The sequence below is a fragment of the Corvus hawaiiensis genome, chromosome 6 (assembly GCF_020740725.1).
Source record: "Corvus hawaiiensis isolate bCorHaw1 chromosome 6, bCorHaw1.pri.cur, whole genome shotgun sequence".
Classification (NCBI taxonomy): domain Eukaryota; kingdom Metazoa; phylum Chordata; class Aves; order Passeriformes; family Corvidae; genus Corvus; species Corvus hawaiiensis.
Window position 1 is genome coordinate 36027171 of NC_063218.1, and position 19845 is coordinate 36047015.

Genomic DNA, 19845 nt, shown 5'->3' on the forward strand with positions numbered 1-19845 from the left:
CACTAACAGAAGCTCATGCACAGTGAACTCACATGGAAATGTTTATCCTTATAAGAAATGAATGCTACTTATGATGCACAAGATGTATTTACAAGGTGATTAAATAATGGTGTGTTTTAAAAGGTGTATTTGATAGAAAGACTTAACTAAATGTTTGAAGTCTAGACATTTGTAAGTTAAGCTAGTGCATAAAAAAGAAGGGGAGAGGACAAAGCCAGTGCAAGAACCAATTTGTGAAAGCTGCACAGAGATATGTTTACTAAAGACTTATTTATAATCAATATTAAAATCGCAGGGAGAGAAAAATTTGTTTCCATCAGCTTGTCCGAGTGCAGTTCAGAAAAGAGAGCCTATCACTCCAGAGGAGCAGTCTGTTTTCTCTGTGCCTGTAATTGCATCTGGGAATTACAGTTCTCGTGGAAAGAACCAAGAGCATCTGTTTTGCTTCCATCCTCCTCATGCAGTAGTCGCTAATGTTACCATTTAGGACAAATATTAGTTACTGGCTTAGGTTGAAAGGCTTGACTGAGAAGTAAATAGTTTCCTGAACTGGTTTTATAACAAATGAGCTGTTGGTCAGCTTTCCTTTAACTGTTGGCAGCCAGTAAAAATACCCTTTGCTCTAATGCTCTAAATTGCTGCATATTCTGTCCAAGAGTTAGTTGGTGCTTTTCAAGTATATGGCTAGACTTGCAGAGCTCTCAAAATGCTGCCTGCCTTTTTGTCTCCAGAGGACTACTGAGCAGAGTTTTCCAGTACTGTAAATGCTGAGCTAGGATTAGAGGAAAATGCTTGATGCTGAGTTTCATTCAGAAGAGAAATGTTTGGGATTTTTATTTCTAGTCCAATTACACAAAATATCAGTTGAACATGATACCTAAAGAGAAATACGATAAAAGCACAAAAGAACCTTTTCAGTCAAAATCAAGTGCATTTACTTGGCTTTCCTTTGCAAAGGAAACTCATAAATATCTGCTAGGGAAATAAGTATTTTAGTTTTGGTTCTTTCACTGGAAGTATCTTTTGAGTGACTTGATAAATATTTAACTATTTTTAAAAGTATGTATAGTTTGTTTTAATGACCAGGTACAATCAAGTTATTATTTCTTTTGGGTGTGGATTTATAAATTGATTTGTGGCTGTCGCTAGTTATCCTGATTGTTAATTAAGTCATTTTTCAACAGTAGTTTAAATTAAATATCAACCTTGAGAAATGTTGCTTCCAATGAGCTTCTGTGTGGTGTGGAGAAATAAGCTGCCTTCTATGGTATTCATGTTTGACATAAAGTTCTTGAGTTATGATTGTGACATAGCCCTTGTTTTCCCAATAAAATTCCTAATTAACTCCATTTAGATTGGATATTAAGCTTTTTTCACTTTAATTCTGCTACTTCTTTTTGTGCACTGGAAAGAGAAAATTGTTGGATGTAAGGAGATTCAGGATGTAGGAGAAAATCAGGTGGAGGTGCGAGAAAGTGTACCAGAAGGAAAAGTAGTCAGATACAGGGGTATATACTGTATCTTGCAGAATGAATACAGAGATGGGGTATAGGGGAGGAGAAAGAATGAAGGTAAAGAATGAACAATCCTGTAGTAAATGTGAGTAGAGGAGAGGACTAAGGATGTGCATAGGACAGCAAGAAAGACACTGCAGTGCTGGCTGAAGGAAAAGAGAATAAAAGACATTTCCTCTTAGCAGAGAAGTGTAAAGTTCCACACTACTTCATGCATTTTTCCAAAGCAATAGGAGCTAATTAAAAAGCTTAATCAAATGATACAGAATTGTATGTGTATTTTGTGTATGTGTGTGCAGCTTCAAACATTCCTCTTGCCACACTTCTTAAATGTGTTTTCAAGATGTAGAATAATTTATCCTGAGAAAATTGTCTATCTGAATTGCAGGCTAGAATGGTTGCAGGTTAGACAAATTTTACTGTGTGGCTCTCAATATAGAAAACTAATGTAATGTTTGGACCCTTCTAGTATGCATGACCACCATAACTTTTTTCTGTAAGTTTTTCTATTATAAAAGCAAATCCACATCACTGTTTTTAAGTCACTAAGCAGTTTAGTGTGGAGATGGCCAAGTTATCTCAGGTTTTAGAAGCTATGTAATAGGCTGATTAAAAAATTAATCTTTCTCAAAGACTGTGCTGCTTCTGCATTGACCTTGTTGGCCATAAACTGTTTGGTGAGCTGTAAACACTGAAAAAAAAGCAAGCTACTTAATGCAGGAAGAAAATAAGCTAGAGTGCTAGTAAGGTAGTTTGAAATTTTAAACAACAGAACATCTCTGGCATTTACAGGGCTCGTATCTGTGGGCTACTGTAAAAATGTAATTAGGCTTATATGGATGATCTAATCTATTAATAATTTGCCCACTCACAGTTTAGTCACCCAAAATTTAATGACAATATTTACAGAATATTCCACAAGATATTAGAAGAATTTTGAATTTTAATTACCTTTATGTATAGCATTGGCTCTTCATGACTTGCAGAGGGATTTGGTAGAAAGCAAGTCTTCTAATGCTGCAAGCATGTTTCTTTTATGTCATGCATGCTCTGAAATCTTTAAACAGAAAACATTGAGTGAGGGATAATAGAATACCAGACACTGAGGTATTGACTAGAGCCCCCAGGGGCTTGAAGTGCTGGACAACTGTGTGAAAGCACTCAGTATGTTGGAGGGAGGTTTTGCAAGGACCAGTAAGTATAAGTTTTAAAAGAATTACAGTAAAAATGAGGCTCTCAAATTTTTAACAATATTATTAATTGGAAAAATGATTACCATTCACTTTAGATGGAGTGTATTTCAATATCTATTTTTATTATCTTAAAAGCTGCAGTTCTTGATGATGATGTTAAAATATTTTACATTTTGTCTCTATAGTAGAATAGCTCATATTAGACTGCTCCTAAAGTTCTTATTTAAAATTCTGGTTGTTTTAAGAATAACAAGTAATCTGTATGTAGTAAAGACAATGTGGTTACATTTCCTGTTAGGGCAGTTATGTCTCTTTTTCATTCCATCGAATTTCACATCTTTGAATTGCTGAATTTTCAGGTGGTTCTAACTTTGTATTTTTGTGCATGTATAAATTCATTCATACATGCAGCTTATGGAAAATGATTACATGGGACTTATTTTTCTTGTACAGTGCTTGACTCCTTTTTTTTGGACTTTTCCCTTAAATTTTCTTTTAGGGAATATGTGTTTAAATTCAGCAGTCACTTAAGATATGTGCAGCTTTGTTTATATGTTGCTTCATTAATGGTGATATACCTCTGTCATCAGTCAAGATAGTTCGTAATGCTCAAAAGGTTGAACAGAAGAGCCTTCAACACCAATCTTTAAAATCGTTGAGCTTTGATTTTTGTAAATGTGCTTTTCTAACTTTTTTTCATGTAAAGCTTGGCTTTACCTGTCTATAGTTAGACAAATATAAAAATGTGTTTCAAAGAATTTGCTGTTAAGCTAGTGAGTGATTTCACCAATCCTGTATTCTCCTCTCTGCTGCCTTCCCCACTAGACTGGTTTTCAACTCAACTCTTAGCACTTTAAATTCACTTTTAGGGCTGTTGAACACTTCACTGTTAAATATGTATGCTAGTTATTTTATTCTTGTGCTTTACTTTTCTGTGGTACTATGATTTGATACTTTTACTGTGAACAAGCCTTTAACTTCTTTTTCAGCTTCATCAGTTTTTCCCATTTTAGAACTGAGTAACGTGTATGGAAAAAGCAAAAAACAGTCAAACAAAAATAAATAATTTACATCCTTTGCTAAGTACAGTTATTTGACATTTCTATTTTAACATAGGTTGTTGAGTTTCCCACTTTGGTGCATTTGGCTTCCTTCCCTTTATTTTTAAGGAGGAAATTGGTTGTACTTACTTAGCTCAACGTGAATGAAACAGATGGCAATATAAAAGCTGATGGAAGAGGTGTATCCTGTTTTAGCCCTATTTAAGCAGAGATGCCATGTTGAATTTCAGCCTTTTTGCATAAATGGAGCTCACAAGAGAACTGAAGCACAAGAATGACATCCCGGTACCACTTGAAGACATGCTCTTATTGACTCCATGGAGCTGGCAGTTTATTTCCAGTGTAACAATCAAGCATGAAAATATAGTTGAAATATAAGAAGTAAGACAGACTTCTTCTTTTCTTTTTTTTTTTTTCTTTTTTTTTTTTCCCTCATATACAAGAGCACTGGAATTACTTTGGGGCAGATGAGAACCTGGGTCCAGTAGCTGTGAGTATAAGAAGAGAGAAGCCAGAGGAAATCAAAGAAAATGGACCTCAGTACAACTACCGGATCATATTCAGAACCAGTGAGGTAAGCAGTTCAGGGGTGATAGTAAAAGAAACTAGAAGTGAGCAGGCGAAACCAGGTGTCATGTGTGGGGTTTATGTGCTTTACAGCATTGATAGTAGATTTCTGTATAATCCAGGAACCTCCTGACAGAATTGTGCCACATGTTTATCTGGCACAGAATGTATGTGAGTTATTCCATAACATCCAATACAGAGGAAAGCAAAGGTTGTTTTGGTTAAATCTTGAGAAACTTACAGGAGCTGTATTAGCTAGAAGCAAGCAAAGAGGAGGGAAATGGCTTCCTTCACTTTTACATGTGGCAGTGGGCAGACCTGAGAACTTTTACTTTAAATGCTCTGCTAGAAATACTATACTAATACTAATTTTTCCAGGTAGTAGTTTCCTGTAAAACTTTAATCTGATGAATCATTTTAATAGTCTGACTACTTTTAGCTGTCACTGAGTGACATTTTGTGTATCAGTGTTGGTCTTATGCTAACAGAAATTCCTCAGTGTCCTTGATCTTTATTGAGAATTGGAAAAGTAGTATGTTTAGTTCCACTGCTATTGTTAGTCAATCTCAGTGCATAAGTCAATATATGTGCTGTTCTTTTGTGTGCACAGCTCATGACATTAAGAGGCTCTGTGCTGGAAGATGCTATCCCTTCTACTGCAAAGCATTGCACAGCCAGGGGACTTCCCCTAAAAGAAGTGCTGGAGTATGTGGTTCCAGAGCTGAATATCCATTGCCTAAGGCTCGCCTTCAACACTCCAAAAGTCACAGAACAGCTTATGAAGCTTGATGAGCAAGGGGTAAGTGCAGAGTTACAGAATTAAACAAATGATCTTAATCTGTCAGATTGTTGCCATGAGTTGCAAAATTATCTTTTAGCTTTATATGATTAGAGTCAGTCTGTCGAAATGCCTCATTTAAACTAAAACTCGTCATCTATAGGGAGAGTTACATTGCATTTATTTCCCCCAAGTTTTGCAGAATATTTGGTATGTATGAAATCAAGTTCATTTCTCTAGGTAGCCTGAAGTTTTAGATTGATGTTATGGCAGTTGTTCATTTAAATTGACTTTAAAAGAGACTACATTATTGTTTTTCAAAGACTGTGGGAAGGAGGCAGTTCTGTTTTTCTTATTGCTGTTACACTAAAAAGAAAGGTCTCCCATGTTTCGTTGTAATACTGTATTGGCTAAACCATGACCAGGGTGCTGCCCATATCTTTTTGTTTTGTTGGCGTTCTTTTTTTCTTTCCCCTGGAACAAACTACATGGCAAAATATTCTAAGCCTTTCTTTATACAAATAATTTTCACTTAGGTGATAGTCTCCTGGTCTTTTAAAGATGGAACCAAGGCTCATCAGCAATACAGCTTAGACTTAGCAAAATGAAAGTCTTTGACTGAAGTGAATTTTATTATTATAAACTTCAGTAGTGACATTTTGTAGCTGTGTGCATACCTCAGTCTTCATTGGCAACCTCTCTTTCCATGCTTCTTGAGTGGATGGACCCAGGACGGGACTGGGTCCCTCCCACTGTAAGAGAAGATCAGGTTCACGACCACCTGATGAACCTGAATGTACATAAGTCTATGGGACACAATGAGATACATCCCAGAGTCCTGAGGGAATTGGCTGAATGTGGTTGCCAAGCCCTCTCTGAGAAGTGGTCAGGGGAAATCCCAGGAGACTGGAAGAGGGGAAACATTGTACCCATGTTTAAAAAGGGTGGAAAGGAAGATCCTGAGAACTACCGCCCTGTCAGCCTCACCTCTGTACCTGGGAACCTCATGGAACAGATCCTCCTGGAAGTTGTGCTAAGGCACATGGAGGAAAGGGAGGTGGATCTGAGACAGTCAGCATGGCTTCAACAAGGACAAATCCTGCATGACCAACCCAGTGGCCTTCTGTGATGGAGTAGCTACATCAGTGGACAAGGGAGGGGTTGCAGATACTATTTTTCCGGACCTCTGTAAAGCCTTGGTCATGGTCCCCCACAACATCCTTCTCTCTGAATTGGAGAGAGATGGATTTGATGAGTGGACTGTTAGAGGGATAAAGAATTGGTCGAATTGTTGCATCCAGAGAGTAGTGGTTGATGGCTCAGAATCACAATGGACATCAGGCACAAGTGGTGCCCGTCAGGGGTCCATATTGGGACTTAGTATCTTCATTAATGATACAGATGAAGGGATTGAGTGCACCCTCAGCAAATTAGCAAGCTGAGTAGTGCAGTTGCCATGCATGAATGATGGGATGCCATCCAGAGGGACCTGGACAATCTCAAGAAGTGGCCCCGTGGGAATCTCATGAGGTTTAAGAACACCAAGTGCAAGGTGCTGCACCTATGTATAGGCACAGGCTGGGGATGAACACATCGAGAGCAGCCCTGCCCAGAAGGACTTGGGGGTTCCAGTGAGTGAGAGGCTGGACATGACCCAGCCGTGTGCACTCCCAGCCCAGAGAGCCAATGGTGTCCTGGGCTGCATCCAGAGCAGCGTGGGCAGCAGGGAGAGGGAGGGGATTCTGCCCCTCTGCTCTGCTCTGGTGAGACCCCACCTGCAGTGCTGCATCCAGATCTGGGGTCCCAGCACAGGATGGACATGGACCTGCTGGAGTGAGTCCAGGGGAGGGGGCACCAAGGTAATTAGAGGGATGGAGCACCTCTGCTGTGAGGAAAGGCTGAGAGAATTGGGATTGCTCAGCCTGGAAAAGAGAAGGCTTGGGGTGACCTAACTGTGGCCTTCCAGTACCTGAAGGGAGCCTACAGGAAAGATGAGAGGGACTTTTTACAAGAGCATAGAGTGACAGGACAAGGAGGAATAACTTCGAACTGAAAGAGAGTAGGTTTAGATAAGATATTAGGAGGAAGTTCTAAGCTGTGAGGGTGGTGAGGCACTGGAACAGGTCACCCAGAGAAGCTGTGGATGCCCCATCCCTGGAAGTGTTCAAAGCCAGGTAGGATAGAGCTATGAGCAACCTGGTCTAGTGGAAGGTGTCCCTGCCCATGGTAGAGGGATTGGAGCTGGATGATTTTTAAGGTCCCCTACCAACCCAAACCATTTTATGATATTCCAACAAAACTATGAGGTTGAATTATCCTTAGTTCATATCCTGTATGTTATTAAGCTCCCATAGTATGGTTTTCTAATACTTAAACTTTGGAAAATCATTAAGGATGAGCGATAGTTAAATTTTTATTATCTGCATCAAAGTATTTTCTGTTTTTGTGGTAATGAAACAGTTTGACACTTCTAGCAGAAAAAGATAAGCACACTCTGTACTAATTAGAAGCTGCATTTTTTCAATTCTAAGCTAACAAAAATTGGGTAACAGCTGCTCTACTAATTAGGTACACAGAATGTTGATCACTTCTTCTTGCTGAGTGTCACACTGTTTCGTTACAGCATGAACAGGTGCCTGTTTGATATAACAGATAAAATGTTTTGTAAATTTAAGAGTTAAGATTATAAAGTCACCTTAGCCTGACTTAGCCATTGAATTTCACCCAGGAATCCCTTCACTGAGCCAAATTTGTATGCATCAGTTTTCATTAGAATAAGATGTCTTTTCTATATTTGAGTGAGGTCTTAAAGCAGTTGGTTGTTTTCATATTTAAGAATTTCCACTTCTTTATTTAAATTTATCTGCCTTCAGCTTTAAGACTTCTGATATTTTTCTCTGCTACATCTTAAAAGTCATTTTGGTGTGAGATTTTTTTTCCAGCAAAGGTTTTTGTATGCAGTGATTAAATCATCTGTTGGTCTTGTTTATGATAAACTAAACAGATTGCACTTTTCAAGTCTTTCAGTGCAACATATTTTCTCTGAATTTCATATCACTCTTATGGCTGAGCTCTGTCTCTTCTACTCTTTCAATATCTGCATATGTCATTCAGAGTCAGAATGGGAATATTTTTCTTGCCCTAGTTTTGTACTGGTGGTGTGTGCTCGTTCCTTACTTCCTCTGAGATTGCTTGAGTGGTAACATCTGCTGTTCTGTACATATGGTCCACACTGCTTGTCACCTAGCTGTTCTTTTATTGGATTTATTAAAATGCATTCATTTGAATGGTTCTGTGTTAAACAGCAATCCAGTCATTTCCTAGGGCTGCACTGGCTTCTTTGCTAATTACCATCTACTAATCTTTGTCTTGAATGCAGACCTCTTGGTAAGTTACTCTAAGTTTACTTCCAAATATGATTTAAAAATTTGAATATTAGGGCAATTACTGATTTATTTCAGTAGAAGTTAATCTTTATGGCAATTCCTCATTCACAGAAATACTGAGAAACGTCACTTGGTTCTTAATATAATTCCCTGTTCATAATATAAACTTGCTGACTGGTTAAATCCAAGCCGTACTTTCTGCTGTCTTGACTGGGTGCTAGATAAATCCTTAAAATGCACTTTTTGCACGTATATGAATACGTAAATGCTTTCAGATTATTAAAATGAAGATGCTACTTTAGTAGTTTTACCACAACAGAATTCATGCTTCAACTTCTTTTTTGGCTTTTTCTTGTAGTTTATACACTTCTAAGGACCGTAGATTTATCAAAAGGAGGTTTAATAATGGGGACTACATGCCTTTCTCCAGATCTGCTCTTTTTGATTCAGAAATGCCAACTTGTGTTGTCCTTAGGGAAACTTTTTTTTCAAAATATAGCAAATCTAAGAACACAGCTAGAAGGCACACCCTGCTCTCTGCATAGTCCTTGTTTAGTTTCTTAGGCTGACATTTTCAAAGCAATAAAGCATGGTGGTTTGCTTGCTCATTGGTGCTGCAGATCCCATTTATGTTTATGCCCTTGAAAATACTTCCTTCACCTAAAGGTGAAACTTAAATATTGCAAGTGTGCTTCATGAGAATAATTTTCCTTGTCCTAACTTGTTTAAGTGAAATTACTAGAAGCTATTATAGTTAGCAGTACAGGTGTTGTGGTTCCACAAAGCACTTGCATCCATCCTGTTTCTGTGGGATGGAGAAAACACATCTGAGCAGCAGATGCCTGAATGGTCCGAGACAGGACCTGCTACTGCTGGTATGGAAAGTGCTGGCAGTTGTTCCCACAGGAGCAGCAGCAGTGCCACCTCTCACCACCCTTCCTCGCTCCCCTCCTTTCTCCTCCCATACCACGTGTCTGCAGGAGGCACTTCAACAGGTTGCCAAGCTGGGCATGTCCCATCCCTGAAAGTGTTAAAAGTCAGCTTGGATGTGGATTTGAGCAGTCTGGTCCAGTAGAACGTGTCCCTGCTGCCCATGTCAGGACTTTAGGAACTAGATGATCCTTAAGGTCCCTTCCAACCCAAACCATTTTATGATTTTATGCTGTATGTGAGTTTTGTCATAAGAAATTTGGACATATTTAGAGGATGCAAATCATGTAGTGTGTCAGGTGATAAAATAAGGGATAGTCTGTAGTGGGGAAAGACTAGAACTGTGACATATATATCTGACTTCTTCAGCAGGAGTAAACAAGCCAGGTTATCTTTACCCTTCTTTTTCCCTCCTTGTTTTCCTGCTGCTAATACTTTTATCCCCATCATCATTCATCTTTGGTAGTAAAGGAAGAATACGGTAAAGTTGCAATTTCCAGAGTTTTTAAATTTTAAAATCTACTTTCTTTAGAGACAGAGTAAGACCACTTCTGAGGACCTTTAAATTATCCCATCATAAATATAATAGGTTTAAATTAATGAATTTCTGTTTCATTATGTGTCCACATCATCCTAGCAAGTTCAAAATCCTTTGCCTCATGGCTTGGGATAGAATCTTCCAAGAGAAAATCACAATATATTCAGATAACTTTCCTTCCAGTGCCCTTGCAAATAAGTCTTTTCACTTCCCACTAACCTGTAGCCTAAACTTGTAAATCTCATTCCAGCTTTGATAGATTTTCTTATGGCTTCATTCTGGTGTATGTGGTTGGTGTTTATTTGAAACCGAGCCTTTGCAAAAATTCATGTGTGGGAGGAAAGATTATTTCATGGGCAATAAGGATGCATTTCTACTGGATGAATTACATGCATAAACTCCAAGGCTCTCCCTTGTGCTCCTTCAATTAGAGTTCCTGCCTGTGAAATTGGTTTTGGAGACAGCAGTAAGGCTGTGGGTAATGCCTTCTTCCCTTCTGTAGCTTGTCTTTCTGTAGTCCAGATGTAAATGATGCCAGTGTACTCCTTTTGTGTGTGCATGTATCAATTTGGAATTGGTGGAAACAGTTTGCTTTGAAGAATCACAATTACAGTTGGGTAAAAAATTACTTTATTCACATCTTCAACTTCTGCTGCATTAGGAAACATCAACTATCAAATTAGAGGGAAAATGGAAATAAAAAGCACAAATGTATTTGAAGAGCTATGCTAGTAAATAGTATCTTCAAGGTTTCTCAATCTTCAGCATTTCTCAATTTAGCTGTTTTCTTTGTTACTATCATCATATTTAAGTCAGGGAAGACGACCAACTGAATGCCACGGAGTCTTTCAGCATTGCTAACAGGTGAATGTGCTAATAGGTGAAAAATTTCTATCCTCTCTTCGAAATGAGAGCATGTTCATTTTGTCACTTGTTTTAGAAATGAGCACATGATGTGCCCTACCCTTCTTCGTGGAAGGCTTAGCATAGGATGGCAGCCATGGTACCAGCCTAATTGAGAGTCAAGGTCCTGGCATTACTCAGCCAGCACTTCCCATGTGGCTCAGTGTTAGACATTCACTTGCAAGCTGCGGTGTTCTCCTGGAAATAAGCAGCATTCATGTGTGTTTCACTTCAGAAAACATTTTGACATCTTCAGATTAAATCTGCAATCATTGAGGCAGTTACAATAGAAAACAGTGAGAGTATTTGGAACTAGACTAACTTTTGAAATTAGACTGATAATCAGGTATTCATTTGGGAATTACGGGTTTATTAAATTGTGGAACTGAATTCAGTGCATAAGTTGCTTCATCACTTGGTATACACATAAAATTTTAATCTTTTTCCTTTTGCAGTTAAGTTACCAACTTAAAGTGGGTATCATGTACTGCAAAGCTGGGCAAAGCACTGAAGAGGAAATGTATAATAATGAATCAGCAGGTCCAGCCTTTGAGGAGTTTCTTCAGCTCCTGGGAGAGCGAGTTCGACTCAAGGGATTTGACAAGTACCGTGCTCAGCTGGATACAAAAAGTAAGACTTTTTCAGTGTTTTTTTCCCCCCCTTAAGTGAACAAAATGCATGATATGGTTGCTAACTGCCTTTTTGAAGAGAATTCTTAAAAACAAGATCTTTGCTGCAGTTGCTTAATCTAAGTGAAAGCAGAGCACGTGTGTAATTTAACTGTACTCATACGGTCTCTCAACTCAGACAATAATTAGATTTTTGTACTGATTTGGTATGAAATTATCACTAAAGCTACAACAAGAAACCAGTAATTGTGGACCAGTTATTGGTATTGCAAATCCATCATCAGTGCGTTGTCTTAAGACTAATCAATACAGCTGGTATATTATTTTTTTTTAATGATATGCTTATAGATGGTCTCCAAAATGCTTTGAGAACCCACCTATGTAACTTCACCTTGAAAAGTTGATCTGCTGTTTTTCTGATGTCTGTTGCATGCAGTTTTTCTTCTAGGCAGTTTTGTCTTAGTCATCCTGTCAAATGTATTCCTCCCTCTGTGCTTTTTCTTTTTTGAGTTATAGAAATTAAACTGGATTTGGCAGCTATGTTACAGCTTTATGTTATCAGCTTTAACTGTTAAACATATTGCAACAAAATGCAGTGGTAAGATGATCTTGGGTGACCGTAACTATAAATGAAACTCCCTGCATTTGGAATCAGTCATGTGAAATACCTGTTTATCAGCTAGCACATGCTGTATTCAATTTGTAGATCTGTTTAAATTACTCAGGGAAATTTTGTCTTGTATTCCTTTTCTTTGGGTACTGGAGCTATCCAGTTCCTATGGAGATCTTTTGCCATTTTTATTTTTAGCAAAGGAAATGAAATAAGGAGTTTGATTCATGAAAGCTGAAAAGCATTCATCAGCTTTAGTGCAGCAGAAGCTGTGGTCTTGTCATGGGTCTCCTGGCACAAATAGAGTACCTTGCTGTGCTTTAATGCTCCATCATTCTGTGTATTGCCCTTAATTCCTACAGCAGTTGTGTTGCCATCTCCTCAGGCTGTTCTTGACCGGTTTGATCATCAATCTTCAGAGGGTTATAAAACCTACTTTGGTTTTAAACCTAAATTAGCACCTATTTTGCCCATTTTTAACGTTGAGCCTGCTTTTTTTAACTTGCAATACTTTTGTTCCCTCTGTTGTAGTTCCTCCCTTGAGTGCATTTCATAGAAATATAGAATGGTTTGGGTTGGAAGGGACCTGAAAGATCATCTCATTTCAATCCCCCAGCCATGGGCAGGGACACTTTCCACTAGACCAGGTTGCTGAAAGACCCATCCAACTGGGCCTTGAACTTCCAGGGATGGAGCATCCACGGCTTCTCTGGGTGACCTGTTTCAGTGCCTCACCACCTCACAGTAAATAATTTCTTCCCAATGTCTAATATAAACCTTCCCTTCTTCAGTTTAAAATCATTCCCCCTTGTCCTGTCACTACAAGTCCTTGGGAAAAGTCCCTCACCAGCTCCCTTGTAGGAAATACATATAATTCTCAAGGTGAGTCTTCCTTTTGCACAGCTCTGAACTGTCATTCTATTAGTTGTAAAGATAAGCTAGGTCAAAAAGGAAATGTGTATGGAAAACAGAGAAAACATTTATTTAGCTTCTGGTTTTATATTGTGACCTTGTTACTTTGAGTAGTTAGAGCAAAATCCTCTCTACCCTTTCTTCTGGATTAGTTAAGATGTGAATTGGTGTCAGTCCATGCACACTGGTTTCTAGTACGTGTAAATGCTGTATGATTGAGTTGATTCATCTGCTCAAATATACCCAAGAAAGCTGTGACTGCCTTTTAAGTCCTCGCTTTGCATTTTCTTCTGAACAGCAGAATTTTCCGGAAATGTTTTGAATTCCTTTTTGTTGCTTCTGAGTCGAGGAAAGAGTTTTGTCCAGCTTTGAGTTCATGTCCTATAATCTAGCACCTACTGAACGGAACCTTTAAGTTGACTGAATCTCTCCTGGTTTTGAGGGTTATCTTCTAATGAAGGGTTCTCCTCCATGTTGAGAGCTGGCACATCTTTTTCACGTTGCCCAGTAGACTCACTCAGCTCCATTCTGTATCTAAAAACACAAGAAGTCTTTATGTGAACACTTCAGTATGAGCATAGAGGACAGGAAATCCTCTAAGTGGAAACTGCTGCTTTCATGAAGGATTTCCTACATTTTCTCTCAGTCAAGTTTTACAGGCTCACATCTGTAGAACCTCATCAGCCAGAACTGCTTAGGAACTCAAGTTGTCTGAAATGTTTCAGGTTAGAGTGCCTGCAGGATTACTGAGAAAACACCTCACTACATGTGAGCATGCATGAGTTCTTAATGAGTAGGTTTAGCAGTAAATGTAAACAATGGCAGCAAACATTTCTAATTGATCTTGATGGTGGTGTGTTTTCCTTTCTGCCAGTGTGCAAAGCACAGACTGGAGATGCTGAAAGAGAAGGTGCTTTGGGGGCACAACACTCAGCTCTTCGGATAGCTGCATTTGGAAACACTTAAAGCATATTCTACACTGGAAATGGGAAAAAAAGCCACTTTGTGGTAGGGGAAATGCTGAAGACCCGAGATGGTCACAAGAGCTGCATCTCAGGTGTGGGGAATATGTGAACAGCAGAATACAGCCAGGCAGTACATTTTCCGTAGCTACCCTAAGTAACCAGTTGGTCCTTTTACCTTGGCCTTAACACAGACACCTGCAAAGGAGGGGGTTGTGGTTTTTTACTGTGACTTAGGTTTACAGGCTTTGTTGAAACAGCTAGGAAGTGAGCTTCTCCATCTTCCAGCTCTGTGCTCTTCTGTTGCCAGAGAGCCCTGTCTTGAAATAGTTCTTGCAGTCTCGCTACTCAGGAAATTTTCATGTGTAAGAATTCTGTTCTGTGGCAGCACAGCTGATTGCAAAGATGTGCTTAAATCAAATGTCTGTTCACTGACTTGTCAGAAAGGTCAGATCTATATAGACTACTTTGCTAGTTTCTGTACCTTTGACAATACTTTGCAAGCTGTGGAAAGCAGTTGCATGATGTAAGACGTGGAAAGGTTTTTCTCTGTGTGGAGATGAGCTGATTTGTATATGTACTCTGGAAATATTCACAAAATTTTTAATTTATACAAATTTAGAAAAGTAAAGTTGTTCTAGCAAAAGGCAGTTTCAGAACAGTTATTCTTAGAAATTTTTGGAGTTAGGGCCCTAATTGGTAAGTATCCATGACAGAGCCAATTCCTTAAAAAGAGGAATCTCATGCATCCTATTAACTGGCAGCCTATTTAAGTGTATTGGATCCTTCAAGGGCTTTAGTTTTGGATCTCTGCCAGTACCACTGTGAAAAAGAGATGCTACTTTTCAAGTTTTGTTTGTTTATTTCTAGAATTACCAGAGGGGAAACAGTCTATCTCCTGGCAGCCTGCAGACTTTGGATAGGAAATAGAGCTTGAAAATGCCACCTATCCCAGAGTGACTAGGAAGCTTATGGGCATCACTTTAAAGTAATAAACATCACAGTGATCTTTCAAATTATCACTTCAGTCACTTTATTTTATAGTTGTAATGCATGTTTTATTTCCCTCCCCCTCACTTAGTCTTGCATCTCAGTATTTTAAATTGGTAAATGGGATCAGTTTGATAATGCTAGGCCTGGTAACATGGCATGTGTGTCCAACAGAGTGGTGGTGTGGTTGATGCAGGAAATAAGGGAAGTTGATTAATATGAGTTGGGAATTCTATGATTTATCAATTTGGTAAGATTATAAACTAAGCTAATAAAGGTAGATTTCTCTACTAGATGTTTATATACTGCATGGTTTTCTGATTAAGACCTAATAGCTTCTGTTTTTATATTCTTAAGTAGATAAAAAATCTAGGGAATGAATGGACTTCGAATTGACATTTCATTTAGGGGTTGTCAAGAAACCCCAATGTTTGTAATGAATTAATACAGATAGATTACCTTCTTAACTTGCACTATATAACATCTTTCCAACCTTGTGGAAATAATGATAGACTTACTCTTGGATCTGTGACTTTTGTTGGGAGACCAACAAATTTTAAGATGTTAAGTTGCTTAAGAAGCAGAAATAGGGATGGAAGGAAGTCCATCTGCATTTCTCTGCATTTGTGTTACTCATGTACTGTTGTATGTTACAAAACAAAAGATTCTGTTCTCATTTCTGTCTGAAAACAACTTTGGTATTACAGAAGTTCATCATGAATGCTTGGTGTAATCCTTGTATATGACAGAAAGAAGAGTAGTGTTGACAGCTGCTGACAAAGCAAAGGTGGAGGAGAGCAACATTAAGCTCTGAAAATATTTCTTCTCATGCTTCTTATTGTGAGCCTTACTGCAGTTTGTAGTAATGGTTGTCCTGCCGTATCAGTGTAACTTATTTTTTGTTCTCCTACAATTCCTTGCAATGTTTCTCTTTGAAACCAGGGAGTCAGATTTTCTACTGTAATGGTTTTTATACAGTTTTCCAGCACAGAGGTTAAGCTGCTGTAGAAGGAGGCTGAAAAAGTCCAGTGGATTCAGTGCGGTGAATTTGTCAGCACTGTGCTGGTGGTATCAGCCACAGTTTTGAGCACTACTGGTTTTAGAAACAAACCACTTCAAATGTGAGTCTGTTAATCCTTGTGAATATAGATGAGAATCATTGGAAGGACAGAAGACTAAGGTGGATTTTTAGAGATGATTAATGATGGAAGGAAAATAGGATCAGGTAACACCTCAGTTAAGTAGCCAGATCCAGTAATGGAGCAAGGCTGGGAAAGCATCGTTAATAGCTATGCCATAAACTGGTGGCCAGAGGGGATGTCTTCAGTGTAAAAAGGTGCTAATGAAATTGTAGATCTCTCAGGCTTCTGTTAAATAGAAGGAAATTGAAGTAGATTGCAGTGCTGGCTTGCAGTTCTGACCCTGAAATGATGGATATTATTCCAGTGCACAGTCTTGGATTTTATTGCAATAGCTGTGATTCGATTTAAAGCAAACACCTGTAATTATGGTGGTGTACTTCAGGAACAGTATTCTGGACTTCTAAAAATCTGAATGGTGAGAGATGCACAGTCTGTAGTGGGTGTGGACTTCTATTGGTAGCTGGATTTGACTAGGAGAGATTTAAACTGTAAAGTCCTTGGAAATAATTGAAATTATGGAACGTGTCATTTGGATTGTAGTCTGATTATTTAGTTTGCAGAATCAGTGCTGTTCTCAGAAAACTTTTTTCTGCCTAAAATTAAATCCTGCCAGCAAAGTTGGAAATCTAGCTTAAATATGTAGGTGTTCTAGCATATTTTTGCCAGAATTGCTTTGTTCTAGTCCCCCAATACCTTTTGGGGCCTGCCTTTCCCTGTCTCACTTCCCTATCTCTTTGCACCTGCTCCTCCCCCTTTCCAATTATTTGTAATATTTTTGTATGCTCTATTTCTAAAAGATGATGTACAAATCAGTGTATTTACAGTTCAACAGATGAAGCTGTTATGAAGTTATGTTGATGTTTAAGTGACTTTTGGGTGCATCTGCCTCCTTGGGTGTGCACTGCAATGATCAGGCAGAGGACAGAGGCTGCTGTGAACACAGTGCAAGATGAAATGATCCCCTTTCAGCTGTCCTGCTCTTCTAATTAGCATTAAAAAGAAAAAACTTAGCAGTTAACTGGTTTATCCTACTGGCAGTGTTGAGTTCTGGAAAAGAGAGCCCAGTCTCCTTGAAACATTAACTGAGAATTACTTTTTTTTTTTTTTTAAAGATTGTAGGAATCTTTTATTTCTAATTCCCTTTTTATTCTAGATAAGTGATTTAGAAGTGCAAGATCTCTATGTGGCTATAACACAGAAAACTTTCAATTTCATTTTACAGATTATTTTGTGTTTCATTTGTGGTAAAGCTACCTCCATTTTATTATTCTGAATCTGACAGGAAACAAACTTCTCAAAATCTGGGTAAATAAACTGTATATTTATGTTACTGTAAATGCATCACAAATCTCAGATCTGTTGTCTTCTTAGTAACATGATCTCTCTGCTAATAAAAACTCCAAGATATAGTTTATAAAAGCTTTTTAAAACGCATTGTTATAAATAGCTGGGATTATATAATTTGGTAGCATGTTTATATATAACTTCAAATAGCCAGGATGCTTTTTTCCATATATAAAGCTAGTTATTTTTCAAATTGTGTTTGAAAGCAGGCTTTTTGCACTGTGGGCAGAAGTTGTATTTAATAGAATATACTCACTACTTTATCTTTAAATGTGTTACCACTTAAATTAATGAAACATTTCTCAAGGTCACTTTTTTTTAGAGTGAAAGAAAGTGAAAACAAGTTCACAATTCTAATCAAGTGTTGTTTTCAACCAACACTTTGTAAACTGAGTAATAGCCCCCTCTTCTTTTTTTCTTTCTAAACTTCATAATCCTAGTTTTTATCATTTTCTCTCCACATGGAAATCTCTCCATCCACATGTAATTATTTCTGTGGCCTGTTTCTGGATCCCTTCTCTTTCTTCTGTAACTTTTAAAATAGGGTGGCCAGAACTCAAAACAGGTGAGATTACCTTAGATTAATATACCAGCATCATAATGTCATTTTTGTGGGCTTTTTCCATCATCGGTTATAAGCATGTTGGCATCCTATTTGGGGTTTTGACTGTACCTGTCCATAAAGCAGCTGTTCTAGTGAAGGTGTTGCCTGATTTCATTATGGTTAATTTCAAGTCCTGATATTTATGCTTAAGAGAACTCATCCTGTTTTTATGGTGGGTTATAGGTCCTTTGCTGTTTAATTATGCATGAGCTCATGGTACTCATTTTCAGTATCTGTCTGCCTTCCTTTCTGAAGTCCTTTTCACATTCCTTACAGTTCAGTTTCATTCCAAGATACTGGGTGGTACTTGAAAATTATGTCAGACTTTGTTGTCACTATTTATGCTTAAGTAGGCTTTCTTCAGGGTCTTCTGGTATAAATTCCCTATTCCTAACAATTTTTTTTGGGAAAAGTGTGCAAAAGTGCACAGGCTCTCTTTGTGCGACATTTTCTTTGGCAGGTGAATAAACTCTGAACAAGTTCTTACTTGCTGATATGTCAGCTAGGATTGAGGATGAATAAGAATTCTTGTCTTGGCTGATTTTTTTTTTTAATAATAATGAAACCTAATTTTAATTTTTTTTTTTAAATAATGCTTTTATTTTGTCTTCTTTAACTGCAGCTGATTCAACAGGTACTCACTCTCTATACACAACATACAAGGACTATGAAATCATGTTCCATGTTTCTACGATGTTGCCATATACTCCAAACAACAAACAACAGGTAAGATGGGCTATGCCTATTTAGAAATTTTTCCTCCTCCTCAAAAGGAGATGAACTCTTGAGTATTTATGACAACTTTTATTTGTTACTAGCAAAAAGACACTTAAGGAATCAAAAGTGGCCATCTCTGTGTCAGGGAGATGAGCAAAGTAGATGACTGGTAGGTACATCACAGATTTTTCTCCATTGGACTATTTATTGGTTTTCTGTTTAATTATGCATTACTTTGATGTAAATAGTATGCAATGATGTCATTAGCACATGTCAGAAGGACCACAGTGTACCTGATGATTTTCAATTATTTTAAACCTTCTACAGCTAAGTCAATTGCCCTTTAGGGATTGTGTTCAGCAAATTCTAATATGCACAGAGATAATGAGTGGGTGGGCCAGTGCACTACCCAAGAATACATGAGTCAAAATCCTTCTATCAAGATCCTTTATTTTCCCTTTTTTTTTTTTTAACTGTGTTATACTATTTAGGCTGAACTCCTTTGTCACACTGAAGTACCTGCTGTTGTTAAACACTAATCCATATTGTTTTGTATGATGGATATGCATTTTATTCTAGAAATGATGCTTTGTACTTCTGCAACTAAAATAGAGATTTTCATTTTACAATAAAAGTTAACATAGAATTCTTTTTAGTTTGCTTTTGTACACTAAATGTTCTACTGTTTTGTAGCTTACCTTCTCTTGTACTGTAGTCTTGTATTTACTGAAAGAAGCCTACCGGGACATTATTTGTAGTGTGTCTTAAGGACAATGACAGCTATTTTCAACTTGAAATAGAACCTACCATTGGCTTGTAAAAATGTGTGAAATGGGGGATGTTTTCCTGCTTCCATGTATCACTGATTACTCTCGATACTAACAGAATTTGTTGTTTTTCCCCTTTGTTTAGCTTATAAGTTTCCCTTTTAAGTTCACCATCTATGCTACATATAAAAATGAAATTCTTATGAAAACAACCATGCCTGAAATTTATTAACTAATTTATTAACTAATTCTGGTACTTGTTATATAAATCCTCAGTTGTTCAATTTTCAGCTTGAAG

The 19845-nt window shown here is 37.9% G+C and overlaps 1 protein-coding gene across 6 annotated transcripts in view; it reads left to right on the forward strand.

Moving 5' to 3' along the window:
- The window catches only part of SIPA1L1 (signal induced proliferation associated 1 like 1), a 206620-nt gene that overhangs the window by 138754 nt on the left and 48021 nt on the right, over positions 1–19845 (forward strand). For all 6 annotated transcript variants that reach the window (XM_048305684.1, XM_048305682.1, XM_048305679.1 and 3 more), the window contains 4 exons: positions 4212–4342; positions 4946–5134; positions 11326–11500; positions 18686–18789. In XM_048305684.1, coding sequence (XP_048161641.1) covers positions 4212–4342; positions 4946–5134; positions 11326–11500; positions 18686–18789 — 599 coding nt within the window. The remainder of the gene's footprint in view (positions 1–4211; positions 4343–4945; positions 5135–11325; positions 11501–18685; positions 18790–19845) is intronic.